At 48.1% G+C, this 14,869-nt stretch overlaps 1 protein-coding gene across 7 annotated transcripts in view; it reads right to left on the minus strand.

Annotated features, from left to right (window-relative positions):
- PIGQ (phosphatidylinositol glycan anchor biosynthesis class Q) overlaps nucleotides 1-13,447 on the minus strand; it is a 32,669-nt gene extending 19,222 nt beyond the window's left edge. The window contains exons 1-5 of one of the 7 annotated variants that reach the window (XM_061473860.1): nucleotides 13,126-13,167; nucleotides 9,626-9,655; nucleotides 8,955-9,496; nucleotides 3,126-3,257; nucleotides 1,837-1,957 (exon numbers count right to left, since the gene is read on the minus strand). In XM_061473860.1, coding sequence (XP_061329844.1) covers nucleotides 1,837-1,957; nucleotides 3,126-3,257; nucleotides 8,955-9,496; nucleotides 9,626-9,628 — 798 coding nt within the window. In that variant the 5' untranslated portion in view covers nucleotides 9,629-9,655; nucleotides 13,126-13,167. Of the gene's footprint in view, nucleotides 1-1,836; nucleotides 1,958-3,125; nucleotides 3,258-8,954; nucleotides 9,656-12,697; nucleotides 12,923-13,125; nucleotides 13,219-13,294 lie in introns of those variants that run through there. The other 6 variants (XR_009746971.1, XM_061473856.1, XM_061473855.1 and 3 more) reach the window with 6 other exon arrangements.
- Between the last annotated feature and the right edge of the window lie 1,422 nt (nucleotides 13,448-14,869).

Consider the following 14,869-nt stretch of genomic DNA (forward strand, 5'->3'; position numbering starts at 1 on the left):
AGTGGCCTGAACTGATAAGCTTGGAGAAGCAGAAAGGCACTGACTGACAACCAGGGAGGAGTTAGCACTTCCAGGAAAATAAGTAAACAGGTCCTAGAGATAGCAAGGGAATGAAGTCTGTGCAGGAGACATGGTGAAAATAACTGACATCATGATGCGTGAGTTGAGTGACAGATGAGCTAAATACCTGAAAAAGCAGCTCCCACAAGGAAGCCTGTCCAGGAGAGGTGCTGGGATTGGACACACCTTGAGCATGAAGAGCACCCATCTGCCAGAGACAGTGGACAGATGGAACCCCTCCTGGAGCCACCTGTGCAAACAGGAACGTGGCCAAAAGCCACTTCCTCACATATTTGTTAAGAAATCAGATTTCTGAGAGCTGGACACTCACAGTAATCCCATAGGGAGAGCTCTAGAGAACTTAAACTTCTCCTGCTGAAATATCTGTAAGGGAAAAGACTTTGGAATAAGACTCAGAAAAATAATTTTAGTGTATAGTTCAAATACAAGAGTAAGTGTATTGCAAGAATTGTGGTCCTTTCTACCCCCCCCCCCACTGCTGCTGAAGAGCAGCAATCCCTGAAACATGCAATCCTTAGAAGTTTCACCATGAAAAATAACAAAAGGAGCAATAATCGTGACCCACAGCTGAGCTGGACACATACACACTTGTGAAAGCACAACATGAATGAGAATTATCAGACCTATCTATGGCTTGTACAACTAAAAGGTTAAGACAAGCAGCTCATCATCAAGGGAAATGTGAGCTCTTCCCCCCCCCAAAAAAACAACAAAACAATAGCATAAGTAGGAAAAATAAATTGTTGCTGGAATTCTCTAATCAGAATAAAATCCCTCCCAGCCAAGAAGCTGGAGAAAGAACAAAGAGAGAACGTTCACAGCTGCTAGGAAGAAACCGATGGAAAGATCCACTTTTGCTCCCAGAAATGAAAAGAAAGTGGGCAGAGAAAGGATTAGGTTGTGCAGCCACATGGCAGCACTCAACACTGGCTGCACTGTATTCCCAAGACACAGAAGCTCTTAAAACGGAGCTGACTTCAGATCAGTGGTCTGGTGCCCAGCCTCTCAAGTACACTATATGTTCTGTACTGACACTAAACAGATATATTGGAGTACTGCACCTTAAAAGAACCACTAGAAAAGCAGCCTAGTGTGAGTCAGACTTGCTCTTCATGAATTTATGCTGATGTGGAGGGATCTTACTGGGCAAGAGGAGCTATGGCTGAGAAAATCACAGAACACGGCAACTTTTCCTACTTCATCATCTGCACACCAGAGCTCTGAGACAGGGTTTCATGTGTTTGTACCCCAACTAGCTCATGCCTTTGGATTTCCCCATAAAATTCCTTTCCATGAGCACTGCTGCAGAGCTTATCAAGTTTGGTTTTTAAGCAGTTTATCTCAACCCAGGTTACAGTTTTCTTCCACCCTCCAAAATCCCCTACAGGAACAACTTGAGGACACTTCCTGTCGACTCCAGAATAAAAGTGTTCTGGCTCGATAAGCACCAACCTGCAGCTGCAGATCTCTGGCCAAGCCCTAACTGTTACTTTAGGAGCTGAAGCGGCCCTGGTTAAACATCTAATTACTATTCACTGCACATGCAAAGCAGGGCTGTGTTTCTTTTCAGCAGCCCCAGCAGGCTTGATTTGAAGATTTCGCTGCTCTTGAGGAGATGTAATCTGCATGACTTCAGACAGGACTCTCTCTGAAACCCTTGGGGTTAAGGCATTGCCTCCTGACCACTACCCCAGAAAGCAAGAGCTGGTCAGTACCCCCAGCAGGTCAAAGAGAAATGGTTTTCGCCAGACTTACATCAGCCACAGGGATGAGAGTGTCAGCAAGGTGACCAATTCGGTTCTTTCTATACAGCCAGGAAATCAGTAGTATCCCCAGAGCCACATCAATCAGCAGAGAGACAAAGATGTTGGCTTTCCTGCATGCAGGGTGAAGAGAAAGGGTGTTAGAGAAAAAGGAAGGAGAGTGTTTCATGCTTCAGTGATAATCGTTGGGTTCACTTACACAGGATCTTTAACTTCCCAGGGACACCAGGAAAATTCACTGAATGGACACAGTATAGAGATCTTTTGACTTTCAGTGGTGTGCTGCTACTTCAGTGGCCAAGCATGGAGCCACTCAGGGTCTGCCACAAACTCTTTCTTAGTAAGGGCATCAAAGAGTGGGATTGAAGCTACAAAAAAGAATGTCACGCAAAGTGTGTATATACATACACATGGGGGGGATTTACCAATACTAGGGCCAACAGCACTTGGGAGTATCCACATGGAGATGCGGTGGCTTTCCAAGAGGTATACTTTAGTGGAATGACTAGTTCATGTAATAAATAGTGTTTCTAGGTACATGCATGGACCCAGGAGGGTTTCTGAACTGCCCCTTTGCTGCTAAGAGGTTCTGAATGAATTCCACGATGTGAATTATTCAGGAAATCAGCCTAAACAATCACAGTTACTTTTGGCCTTCAAATCTGCTGATCTATTTTAAGTGTTCCCTGGGAGTTTATTACTGCAGGATCAGAGAACCCCACAGAACAAGCCTCACTGTGTAATGGCTGTAGGGCATTCAGTATCTGCCTCAGATCTCTGCCTCTCCCTGTTTCACTTTCTGTGTTGTGTTTGCTGTTTCTGTTACACTGACTTTGCTACTGTGGTTGGAGTCTCTGCTATGCAGTTACTGCAAGAAAAATTCCCCAAAAGAGTGGGTGGAAGTGGGCAGCATTTAAACCTTCCTAATCTTATGGGAAGTGCCACTGATTGCAGTTTTTGGTTAACAGCAGCACATGTGAAAACACTGAGCCTGTGGGAGTACCCATAGCAAAGCACTACAAACGTGGTACAGAATAAGCTTTCTGTGGGCAATATCCTAGTTGCCTTTCCCAGGCTAGAGAAAAAGGCACATATCTGGTATAATTAATGTAAACAGAGTGTAAAGATCTGAAACTAGCAGGGACTAGAGCAAGGAAGGTAGCATGACCTGGTGCAGTGAGGACTCTGTAGTGATCTGTGGGCACAGCATCCATGGTTTGGGCTCCCCAGAGGGGACAGGGCTAGAGCAAAGATGCGCATGTCTTTCTGTGTACTCCATACCTCATGAGTTGAGTCTGGGTTTGAGCCTTCTTGTTACTGCTGATGACCTGGAGGTGCTGGAGGCGATGTCCCAGCTGCTCACAAGTTGAGAGTTTGCTCCATAAGAAAGACAAAGGCCAAAACTTGAGCACCCTGCAGAAAGAGCATGGGAATGTGCTTGCTGTTGCCACACAGCAGACTGGCCAGCATGCAAACTCCATGCAATACATGCAGTGTGAAGTTAAGGTTGTGCAACCAGAGACAGTGTCAACATATTACCATTACAGAGTATTAGATGTTAACCGCTTTCTTAAAAGTTAACAGAATTAAGGCAGTTAATTCTTTCCAGACCAAGGCATCTAACGCAGACAACCCAATCTCTCATTTCCATTCTGTAAACCCACACACCTTGCTCTTCCAAGGAAGCCACAAGGCAATCCTGATTCCACCCTGTACTTTGGATACATTCCTGGGATCGCACACTGCTCTGAGTCTCCAGGAGACTGGAGTCAAGGCAGCTGCCTGTACAGCACAACCACCCAACAACACAGCGTAACTGCTGCACAAACCCCAATCTGGCGTGAGCTTGGTGTAACAAAAGCTGCCCTCCTCCTGCAGTTTCTGTTCGTTTCCCCTCCTCTTTTCTCTTTTTTCCACTTGATGCTTTTTTTCTTTATTACTTCCAAATTCCTTTCTCAGGGTCTTCACTTCTACCCTCTCTCCACTGCCTTGCCAGGGGTGACCAGAATTATGTATCTAACATAACATTTAGCACTTAATTAGGTTTCAAAGTTAACATCCACATTAGGCTTGTAGGGGAGGAAACATTCACATGGCTCTCTTATTATGACTCAGAAGAAAAGTACTAAATAACGCTCAATTATGTTGGGGAGTTACTTCTACTACCACACAACCTATAAAGAAAGGAATGATGGTGATTTGTGTAATGACACCTCTGGATCAGGCCGGTTAAGAGGGCACAGCAGTGGTAGAGCAACACAAAGCACCATGTTGTTTGTGGGGAATAAATATGGATGGGGATGTAATTTGGATCACTTCTTTCCTGTACCCAGTGGTTGTTTCACTATTTTCACAGTGTTCTACGGTTTCTTGTTAAGGGTCCAGGAATCTCTGCTCACTTTTAGTCACTTTCTTCATCTCTCTTACTACTTTGGTATATTCCAAATGCAGCTTACATTCATTCCAAATGCTAAAATTATTCCTCATATCCTGCTTTCCTTTGGAATTGTACAGGTGTTCGGGTCATGAGTGATGCCCTAGCAAAAGGTGCATGCCTTCCCCAGATTTCACCTGGAGGACCAACCTGATGGCCAGCAGCACAGTGCCTTCAGGACTGGCCAGGGCAAGACTTAAGATGGGCAGACTGGGTCTCCAGCTGCTCTTTACACATTTATACACAAATCAAAAGGGTTTGGCTCGTTCTAAACTGGAGTTGCTACCCCCGTCCTCCCCACATTCTCCTGAGCCCTTTCAACTGTTCTTCATGCAAAGTTTTTGTCAGCATAAAACCAACCAGAAGTGCCCCCTTTGCCCTCCCCATTCAGGTTCCAGACACATTGGTTCTGAAATACACGCAGTGTGCTCTCAATCATTCTGCTTAATTTGAGACCTCCAAGTTACCCAGCTCTTCATTACAGCCTCCCACCTTAGAGAAAAATGAATGCACTGCTCTTCAGCTGCCTGTCAGGAGACGATATCTAAAGTGGCGGAGGAAGGAGCGCGGAGTGGGGGAGGGAGGCACAGGGAGAATGGCACTGGCCACTGATCTCACAGACCTGGGGTCGCAGATCCACCAAGACATGAGTGCAGGTAAGTCTTCTCTTCTTATTATGTCCTAGCCCAGTGGTTACAGATTCTGGTGTGGCAAATCTTTGCTAGAGCAAAGAATTGCACTTGAAATGCAAAGAAGGGGAAAGGAGAAATGCTCTACCTGGGAGGTTATTTCCAGATGGCTGAAGGTGAAACATGACTGCTCAAACCAGCAGCTGTCAGACCACCTCAGTTCAAGTAGAAAGCAACGGCTCTGGGGCCCTGTGCTAAACGCTCACTGGGCTGAGAGCCTCCCCATCCTCTCCCATCAACGTGTGTCTCACCACCCATTGCTGCTCCACAGCTCTCCAAGACAGAGGCAGCCAGATGTGGGTAACCCACCGAGTAGACTCCCTGCCCGAATGAAATGGCAGGCTGCTGCTCTCTTCTGCCCGAAGAATGTCTTGTGCAAGCAAGAATGATTTCCAAAGCAGCCTCATCCCCAGCAGCACTCAGTGACATGTACACACACTGCAGCCTGCCAAGGGTGAGCACAGCTCCTAGATGGAACAGGACAGGCCCACAGACACAGCAGAGGTCTGTGCTCGTCTGTACTGTGATTGACTCTTCTCACTTAACATCAGGACAACCTCTATTCCACTTATGCACTCTTTGGAAAGTAAACACACACACGTACTTATTTAAATAAATACAGAATCACAGAATCCCAGGCTGGTTTGGGTTGGAAGGGACCTTAAAGCTCATCCAGTCACAACCCCCTACCATGGGACACCTTCCACTAAGTCAGGTTGCCCCAAGTCCAACCTGGCCTTGAACACTGCCAGGGATGGGGCAGCCACAGCTTCTCTGGGCACCCTGTGCCAGTGCCTCAGCACCCTCACAGGGAAGAACTTCTGCCTAAGAGCTCATCTCAGTCTCTCCTCTGTCAGGTTAAAGGCATTCCCCCTTGGCCTGTCCCTACAGACCCTTGCCCAAAGCCCCTCTCCAGCTTTCTTGTAGCCCCTTTAGGCACTGGCAACTGCTCTAAGGTGTTCCCAGAGCCTTCTCTTCTCCAGGCTGAACAACCCCAATACATATATGTAAATATATAAATATATATATATATATAAAATAACCCAAATATACAAACATACCGCAAAAAGCTCAGCATAACAGTTGCAAGATGTGCTACAGTAGCTCTCATATCTAGGGGTACTGAGGAAGAAAACCAAAAATATTTCTTGCATGGTCACTTCCCCCTGTGCACACTGACAGTGTGCTGCCAGAAATTCTCCCACTTGTTTACCATGCAGGATACAGAATGGCTTGTATGACTATGTACTTTCAGAAGTACAATGGAAAACCAACCACATAAAACCCAAACAAACAAACAACCAACTCCAAAACAGTGACACTGTATTGCTGCATTATTTAGGCAACAGAAGATCTTTGGAGTATTTCCAGATATACGGAATTTTAGCAATAAATTAACACAGCCTGAAGGAGTAAATCTTGATTTTCCAATTCGCTTTGTGTTCCAAGAGTGAGTGGATTTTTCAGCTATCAGATGAAAAGCAATCTTTCCAAATCTGAATCACATGCACATATAAAACCTCCATTGATCACAACTCCTGGCTGTCTTTCTGCTCCTTGCAGGAGCAGTGCCTGCTTTCCAGATGAGGAACTGGAGATTAGGGTGTTGGTAAATGGTTTTCTTTTTTACAATGAGCACACAGAGTTTATTGCCTCAATACTAAATCATCATGATGTCCCCAACAGCACACTAGAGACCTGCACTGGTAATGGAAACCCTGCACAGGAGTCCCTTTGAAGAGAGCCTTGCAGTGGCCACCCCTTAGCACAAGGTGGTGCCGGAGAAATGCCTTACTTCGAGATGTACAGGACTTGAGAGCACTGGGTCAGCTTGGACGGATGTGAGTACTTGCTTTTGGAGATTCCTAATGCTGCTGCCCTGCTTCCCCAGCGCAAATACTCAACAGTGGCATATCCAAAAAGTCCCAAGCCTCTGCAGCATGAGAGGACATCACTCATCTCTTTCTTTAGCTTTTCATAGCTTTTCAAAGATTAATATCCCTTAATATCACAAAAACCTGGGAGAGAAAGATGATCTGTGACCAGAAGTTCTGTGACCAGAAGCAAAAAACTGGTAGAACTTACTTTACAGGATGTCCTGTTCCGGCACAGGGAGAAGGGGATTGGAAAGACTCTTGAATGTAACATCTCGAACCCTCTCTGCCTTGTATTTGTTGGCACAAAGGAGGTTGTACCCCACATCACATGCTGAATTGAACCAAATTACATTAAATTACTTGAGAAGGTCAAGCAGGAGGCACAAAGCCAGGTGCTAATCTCTGTTCTCCAAGACTTATGTTTTAAAACACCTGTAAGGTTAAGTAAATGTTGGCATATTCTGAAGTCAGAATAGCTCCCAATAACCTAGGTAGCAGCTGTCTGTGCCCAACCTGCCAGACTGAGCTTGAGCTTCCAAGATATGCTCAGACTGTGGCCTTCTGGAGACCTGTGAGGTTTGGGCTTAACCTCACTCTAAGCCTGGTCTGAGTCCTGACACTGATTGAGGTGGGAAAGCCTGATCTCGAGACTAAGTGCCTATGCACTAAAGGATCATCCCGTTTGTTGGTAGTCACACACAGCCCACAGACAGCCAGAAAAAGAACCTTCAGAGCTCTCCACAAAGTTCTGACATATCTACTGTTAACGACCATTAAAGCACAGTGTCTACTGAACAGTCCCAGGATCCAGTGGTCCCTGATCAGGTTTGGGTTTGACCCCAAATCTCTTCCAATGCAGTAAACCAAAAATGGGCAGGTTTCTCTTTGTGTCCCTAAATGCGTACCCCAATGTGTCAGAAAATCTTTGCTTATGAAGTGTTTCACTGTAATTTTTTCATGACAGTACCATACAACTGGAAACCTGTTAAAAGATTCCATTTCCATACCCTTAGGTTGTACTTGAGAAGATTTATCCATGAACACAGTAGTAGCTGTTATCCAAACGTCATATCCAAAGTGACCCCTTGCAGCTTGGAACCTCAACGCCGCTCTCTGGCACAACCTCTCTAGGCAGGCTGACCTTTATAATGAGGGGCTTCTACCCATAAAATCTGCTTGGAACTCCTCTTTAGTGCAAGCACTTGGCACATGTTACATCTGAAGCTTCTTATTCAGTTTCATGGCTGTGACTGGGATTTCACCAAGGATTCTTGGAGACCAGTGCTCCCTGTAACCTGTTCTAAGGTGCTGAGGTTGCAACACCACTATCTGTCAGACAGATGATGGATTTAGACACACTATCTGCTGATGTTTCACAGCAGTGGAGGGTTCACAGCTGTGACTCCCTACTCCCTGTTTGCTATCAAGCCATTGAGGAGATCCCCATGTCATTCTGCCAGCCATGGAATAGCTGGAAAACCAAGGTTTCAGCTGCAATGAAACTGAAATGGGGCTGAGCTACCCCTGCTGCAAATGGGGAAAAGATCAGTGCCTCCCCAGAAAGCCTCACAGCTCCTTGAAGAGCTCTACCACATTTGAAGAAGCTTCTCCAGACAAGGCCAAGTGCAAGGTTCTGCCCCTGGTTTGGAGCAATTCCAAACACAAATACAGTCTCGGGGAGACTGGATTGAGCAGCTCTGAGGAGAAGGGCTTCTCACTACCAGAGAGGAGACTGAGATGAGCTCTTAGGCAGAAGTTCTTCCCTGTGAGGCTGCTGAGGTGCTGGCACAGGGTGCCCAGAGAAGCTGTGGCTGCCCCATCCCTGGCAGTGCTCAAGGCCAGGTTGGATGGGGCTTGGAGCAACCTGGTCTAGTGGAAGGTGTCCCTGCCCTTGGCAGGGGGTTGGAACTTGATGAGCTTTAAGGTCCCCTCCAACCCAAACCAGTCTATTATTTAACATTTAGTAGCAGCTCTGTGGCAGCCTGTGTCCAACAGAACAATTTAGTACCAACTGTGTTTCTCACTAGAGTTGAGTAGGAGCCCTGCAAAAGCCTAAACATGAACCACATTTCCATTCAAAACGTAAGCTGGCAGATGCTGTACCACTTACCTGCTCCTGCAGATTCCAGAGACAAGTGAAAGCAGGAATGTCAGCAGCATGCAGGCAGGCACAGAGGCCTGCTTCATCAGCTCCACAATGATACTGGCTTCAGCGCCATCTGACTGCCAGTGGGTCAGCTTGATGGGCCCATCGTCATACCTGTCTGTCATGAAGAGTATCTTACTCTTTGCAACTGTGTGGAAGATGGCAGAGAGCTTTGAAGCATCATCTGTCTCGTGGTCAGTGGAGGTAGCTGTGTCCAAAGATGGATGCAGATGGGAAAGCATGACTTTGCGCTGGTCATAGTATATTAAGATGACTTCTTCCTCCTTAGGGTTGTTAGAGTGTTTCTGAAAAGTAGAACAGCTCCAGAATTTGCTGTCTCCCTCTTTGCTTATCTGAATCCACGGCTCATGGGAGAATATTGTCCCAAGGTCTTCCAAGAACTTACTGAGATTCTCTTCTTTCTCCTGCTTGCTGTTGCTCCAGGAGCCGAGCACAGAAACACTGACTTTAGTCACTTGCTGGACTTCACTGAGATACTGCTTCACCTGGAAAGGAATGAAAGGGAAATGCACCACGGCAAGGATGACAGCAGAGCTCTGCTCTGAGAGCCAGCGGCCGACCAAGATGCCACTTTCTGCTGAGGAGCAGCATGACGGGAAGAAGACCTTAAGTACCATGGCAGTGATGCTGGAAGAACGGAACACCTGGCAAGAAACACAGACATAAAGCTTGAGAATGGTGATTAAATACAAGGAAAATGGGAGCTGACTAGAGGACTCAGGGGAGCAACCAAGTTCTAAAACACTAAGTCCAACCACCTGCACAATGACACTGGTGACAGCCAACAGATAGACATGTCAGAGAAGCATTTAGGAAGTTCTTGATAATCTGCATTCTTTGAAGTGAGGGGTGGTGAGCCTGGAGTTTCTCAGCAAAGCCCTTCCCTGAGTCCTGGAGCAGTCCTTCACCACTGTACACTGATAAGCACAGCCCATCGGAGCAGCCAAGATCAGAATCCCATCCAGGCTCAGATCTTGGATCTGAGACTGCATGTGCTTGAGCACTTCCTAGAGCAGGGACTACATTGTAGTGCACCATGATGCCTCAGGAATATTTCCTCCTACGACTGACAATCAAATACTGGGTTATGCTATAAAGTCAGATAATTTCAGAGCCTCCTGTGTACTCTTGCCACAAACTCACTGAACAACCTTGGGCAGATCACTCATCTCATCTCATCTCATCTCATCTCATCTCATCTCATCTCACTTCCCCCATTTGGAAACAGAAATAATTTTGTCACAAGGGACTATAGTGATTAACTGATTGAAGTTTATGTAGCTCTTTTAATTCATTAGATACAAGACCCTAAAAAAGGAGAAGAATCTGTGCTTTATCAGTGCTCTTTATCTACAATATTTTCCTTTGTGTCATTAAAACACATCTCAATGGCTTTATAAGATTTAGAAAAAGGAGCTTTGAGGCAGTTGACAATGTCTCTTTAAATAAGGTGGAGGTTTCTAACAGGAATATAATCGCTGTAAGGAGGGCGCTGGCGCAGAACAGTCGGAATCCAATGCCCATTGTCCTTTCCTGTCCTTCAGAGCTTTGTTAGAGCTGTGAAAACTCTGCAGGCCCCCGGGCTGGCTCCTCTACGAGGGATCAGTCAATTGGAAAGAGCAGCACAGAGGGTATTTACACCGCACACAGAGGATGCATAATGTGAAGGTCCCTGGTGGGTTTGGGTTTCTCTTTTTAATACAGGACAATTGATCCAGTAAGTCTCAGCACCTGGCAATTTGCTCCATGTGGAGGAGGCAATGGGGAAGTAGCAAAGGAGAGTGATGAACCTGCTCCTAGCTCCACAGTCCTGTGAAGCACAGCAGTAGAAAATGTCTGCTCACGGATGGGTTGTCAGCCCCTCCAGGCAGCAAGGTGAAGCTTCCTTGGTGCACAGCTCACTCCTCCCAGGGAAAAAGCACCACAGTTGCAGTATCTGCCAGTAGCAGTAGTTTGGATTTTTTTCCTGGGATTGAATTTTCCCTTTTCATAGAATCCCAGACTGGTTTGCATTGGAGGGGACCTTACAGCTCATTCAGTTCCAACCCCCTGCCACAGGCACGGACACCTTCCACTAGACCAGGTCTTTCACCATCCCCATAGTGAAGTTTTTTCATTCTTTTCCCCTAAGACCCACAGACACACTCTCAGGAAAAAAGAAATAAATTATATGAATACAGGGGCTCTGAAAGGTGAAATGTGACATGTTCATGCACACATATGCTCAGAAATTATTTAAAATACTATGTTCAGCTAGAGTGATAACATTCTAGCTATATTGCAGTACCAAAACCTTACAAGTTTACCAATAACTAAATATTCCAGAAACTGAAATTGAGCTCAGTATTTTAAAGAACCTAGGGAAAAATTAGGAAAATAAGTTCTTGAATGAGTTTTTCAGTATTTCTATTTTAATTACCAAACCTATGACCAGTAATATTGGACAGTTGATTTTTTTATGCTTCTTTTTCCTCAAGAGATGTCACAGCTTGAGATTGTTATACAAGAAACTTCCAGTGTCTCTGCACAGCTGACCTTCTTAAAGGCCTGTCCATCCATAAGACATACCAGAGAAGAATTATCAACTGACTGAATTCAAACATTTATTTTTCACTGAGGTTTTTGTTTTATAGATAGCCATGGATATCTGGGAAAACTTCTCACTAAGGACAAACACTTCTCCTCTGTATCTTGTCTAGTTTGTGAGTTTTTTTTCTTCCACCTTCCCCAACCTTTTAATTAACTTAGTTTTATGCTACTTTGGCTATGGCTCAGGTCAAATAATACTCAAGCACATCATCTTTGGCTGCTGTGGACATTATGGGCAGAAGAGAAGAATCTTGATACAATTTTCAGGCTGCACTAAACACCTTGATAGTTGCAAACCAGCTGATCAACTATTCATATGTTAACGTGGCATAAGGCAGTAACAGGGGAGTTCAGGTGGCAAGGCTGGTATTCCCAAATCCACAGCTGGTCGTCCAGCCTACCTTATCTATTTCAACAGACTGTTTGAAATTCAAAGTCGACATTTTAAATGTCAGCACAGTCAATTGTTACACTGCTGCTTTTAAAAGAAATATCATAGAATCACAGACTGGTTTGGGTTGGATCTTTAAGATCACCCAGTTCCAACCCCTGCTATGGGCTGGGACACAATATCCTACACCAATATGCTTAGTCCCTCCTCATAAGGTGCCTAAAATCTTCCAGATCATCCCATTTCTGCTGGAAACCCCCACCTCTTCCCAAGATGCCACAGAGCATCAATGCAACAATCATGGGCACAGCAAAACCAACAACGGATACCACCTAGAATGCATTTATCAAAGAATCCCAGACTGGTTTGGGCTGGAAGGGACCATAAAGCTCCTCCAGTTCCACCCCCCTGCCATAGGCAGGGACGCCTTTCACTAGAGCAGGTTGCTCCAAGTCCCGTCCAACCTGGCCTTGAACACTGCCAAGGATGGGGCATTTAATTTGCTGGTTTATGAACAAACTGAAGAAAGGACCCAGGACTGATTCACTTCAGTTTTTTAGGCAGAGATGCAAAGACAAACAGCTGGATGTGCCCTGTTCTCCTCACACGGGCTGCTGTGTCACTGTCACCATGCCAAGGGCTGCTGGCCCTTTGACTGACCCATGCCTGAGCACAGAATCATAGAATCAACTAGATTGGAAAAGACCCTGAAGATCATCAAGCATCGTGAGGTCTCCCACAGGGTTCAGGCCATCAGGCCAGGAGATACCGAAGGCAGCAGCAAGCTGGTCTTGGCTGCCCCAGGGGTGCAGGAGCAGGACTATATGCCCACAAACCTCACCAGTTTCGGGCTCATCCATCTTTCTGTGGGTTTCACACGCGCTCTTAGGGCAGGCTGAGCTGACAGACAACAGCACCGCCGTGCCTCCCCCCGACACCCTCCTCCCAGCCTAGGGCACGCTGAGCCACCACCCCCCCCGGCCCTGGGCTGCCCCCGAGGCCTGCAGGACCGCGACCTGCCGCCCGGCCCAGCCCCGGGCCGCAGCAGCCGGTAAGGGCGGGCACCGCAGGCCTCGGCTGGAGGGGAGCCCCAGGCCGGCAGAGCCCCACTCCCCGCACCGGCCGCGCGCCTACCACCCGCTCCGCCGCGCCCGCCGCTTCCGGGGCCGGGCTGTGCACTGCGGCGGGGCCGCCCGGCGCCGGGGTCCGGGTTGTCGCGTTCCGCCCCGTGCCTCGGTCCCGGCCCTCCCTGCCGTTTCCCCCGCGTTTGCAGGCACCGCGGCGCGGCTCTGCCCCGGCTCACCCGGCAGCGCCGATCACCGCAGCTCTCCCCACGGCTTCCCGCGGCGCCGAAAGAGGCGCGAGGCCGCGGCTGAGCCGGCCGATAAGGAGTGCCCGGCCCTTGGGCAGACGCGCCGTCACCCGGGCCTGGGTGCGGCATGGGCTCGCCTTCCCTCACGGAACCTGTTGTATCCCGTTCCCCAAGCCTGGGGACTTGCCATCCCTCATGGGACCTCATCGTCCCCCATCCCGAAAGGCTGGGGACTCGCCTTCCTTATGGGACCCCGTTGTCTCTGATCCCCAGAGGCTGGGGACTCGCCTTCTCTTGTGGAACCTCGTTGTCCTTCATTTCCAAAGGCCAGGGGCTCACCTTTCTTCACAGGACCCCATTGTCCCCCAGTCACCGAAGGCTGGGAACTCACCCATGGGTGCTGGTGCCCAGAAGGTTCCCTCCCGTCACCCTCAGTGAGAGGGGGTCGGGAGGGTGGCAGGAGATCAGGGGGATGCTGGGCAATTTCAGGGGGTCCTGCATTGAAGGGGGCAGGTGGTGTGGAGATGGGGGGTGCAGACCCTACGGGGCAGGCTAGAGAAAAGGTTTGGGGTTTTTTCTTGTTGGGTGCCACAGAACTGGAAATAAGGCAGGGGACGATGGGTTTTCTGGGAGCGCATGTGAAGGGAGGGGATCTAGATCTCCAGCCTGGTTTGGGTTGAAAGGAACCTTAAAGCTCATTCAGTTCCAAGCCCCTGCCATGGGCAGGGACACCTTCCACTAGACCAGGTTGCTCCACGCCCCGTCCAACCTGGCCTTGAGCACTGCCAGGGATGGGGCAGCCACAGCTTCTCTGGGCACCCTGTGCCAGAGCCTCAGCACCTGGTGGTGCAGGCTTATCCCTCTTCTGCAAACAAGAGACACCCTCCCTGCTGCTGGGCTCGCTCTGCAGAGGGAAGGTATGGGAGCGCACTACAGGGTCCTTTGTCCTTAGCACCAGACAATGTGTTCTTTTGCTCCAGGGACAGGCAGGAGAAGGCATCCTTCATGGGATTCATGATGGTGACTGGACCCTGGTCTCAGACACAGGTAAAGGCCGTGGTGTTGTGCAGCACCATGTGCGTGTCAAGGGCTGGAGAAGGGATGAGGAAAATGCCCTTCCCTCCATCACCACACCCTGCCAGAGTGGCCCTGGCCCCTGCTGATAAAGGCTCCCTGAGCCCTCCTCCAGGGTCAGAACAGGACCGCAGGGCAGGCTCAGCCGGAGGACCTGGACTGGTGTGAGCAACCCTTCATGCTCAAATCCCATTTACTCCATGTAGTAGTGGTTGCTTCCCTGTAGAGGTGGAACACAGAATGAGTTACCTTCATCTTACCCTTCTCCCAAAGTCTGCTGAAAACCTGGTGTGCCTGATAGGCCATGAGGTGCCAACTCCAGCCTGACCTTACCCCTCAACTCATACTCTGGCATCAGGAAGGTGGAATCATGGCCATATAAAACCAGTGTGCAGGGAAGAGAAACAGTTATATTAGCTTTGCAAAACCACACAAGGGCATGGTGCTAACAAGTTTGCCAAGGCACCAACTCTTGGCCAATTATGAGTCCTG

This window comes from Pezoporus flaviventris, unplaced genomic scaffold (genome assembly GCF_033815535.1).
Source record: "Pezoporus flaviventris isolate CSIRO_AGI_PZ_B2104156 unplaced genomic scaffold, CSIRO_AGI_Pfla_v1 ptg000078l, whole genome shotgun sequence".
Lineage (NCBI taxonomy): Eukaryota > Metazoa > Chordata > Aves > Psittaciformes > Psittacidae > Pezoporus > Pezoporus flaviventris.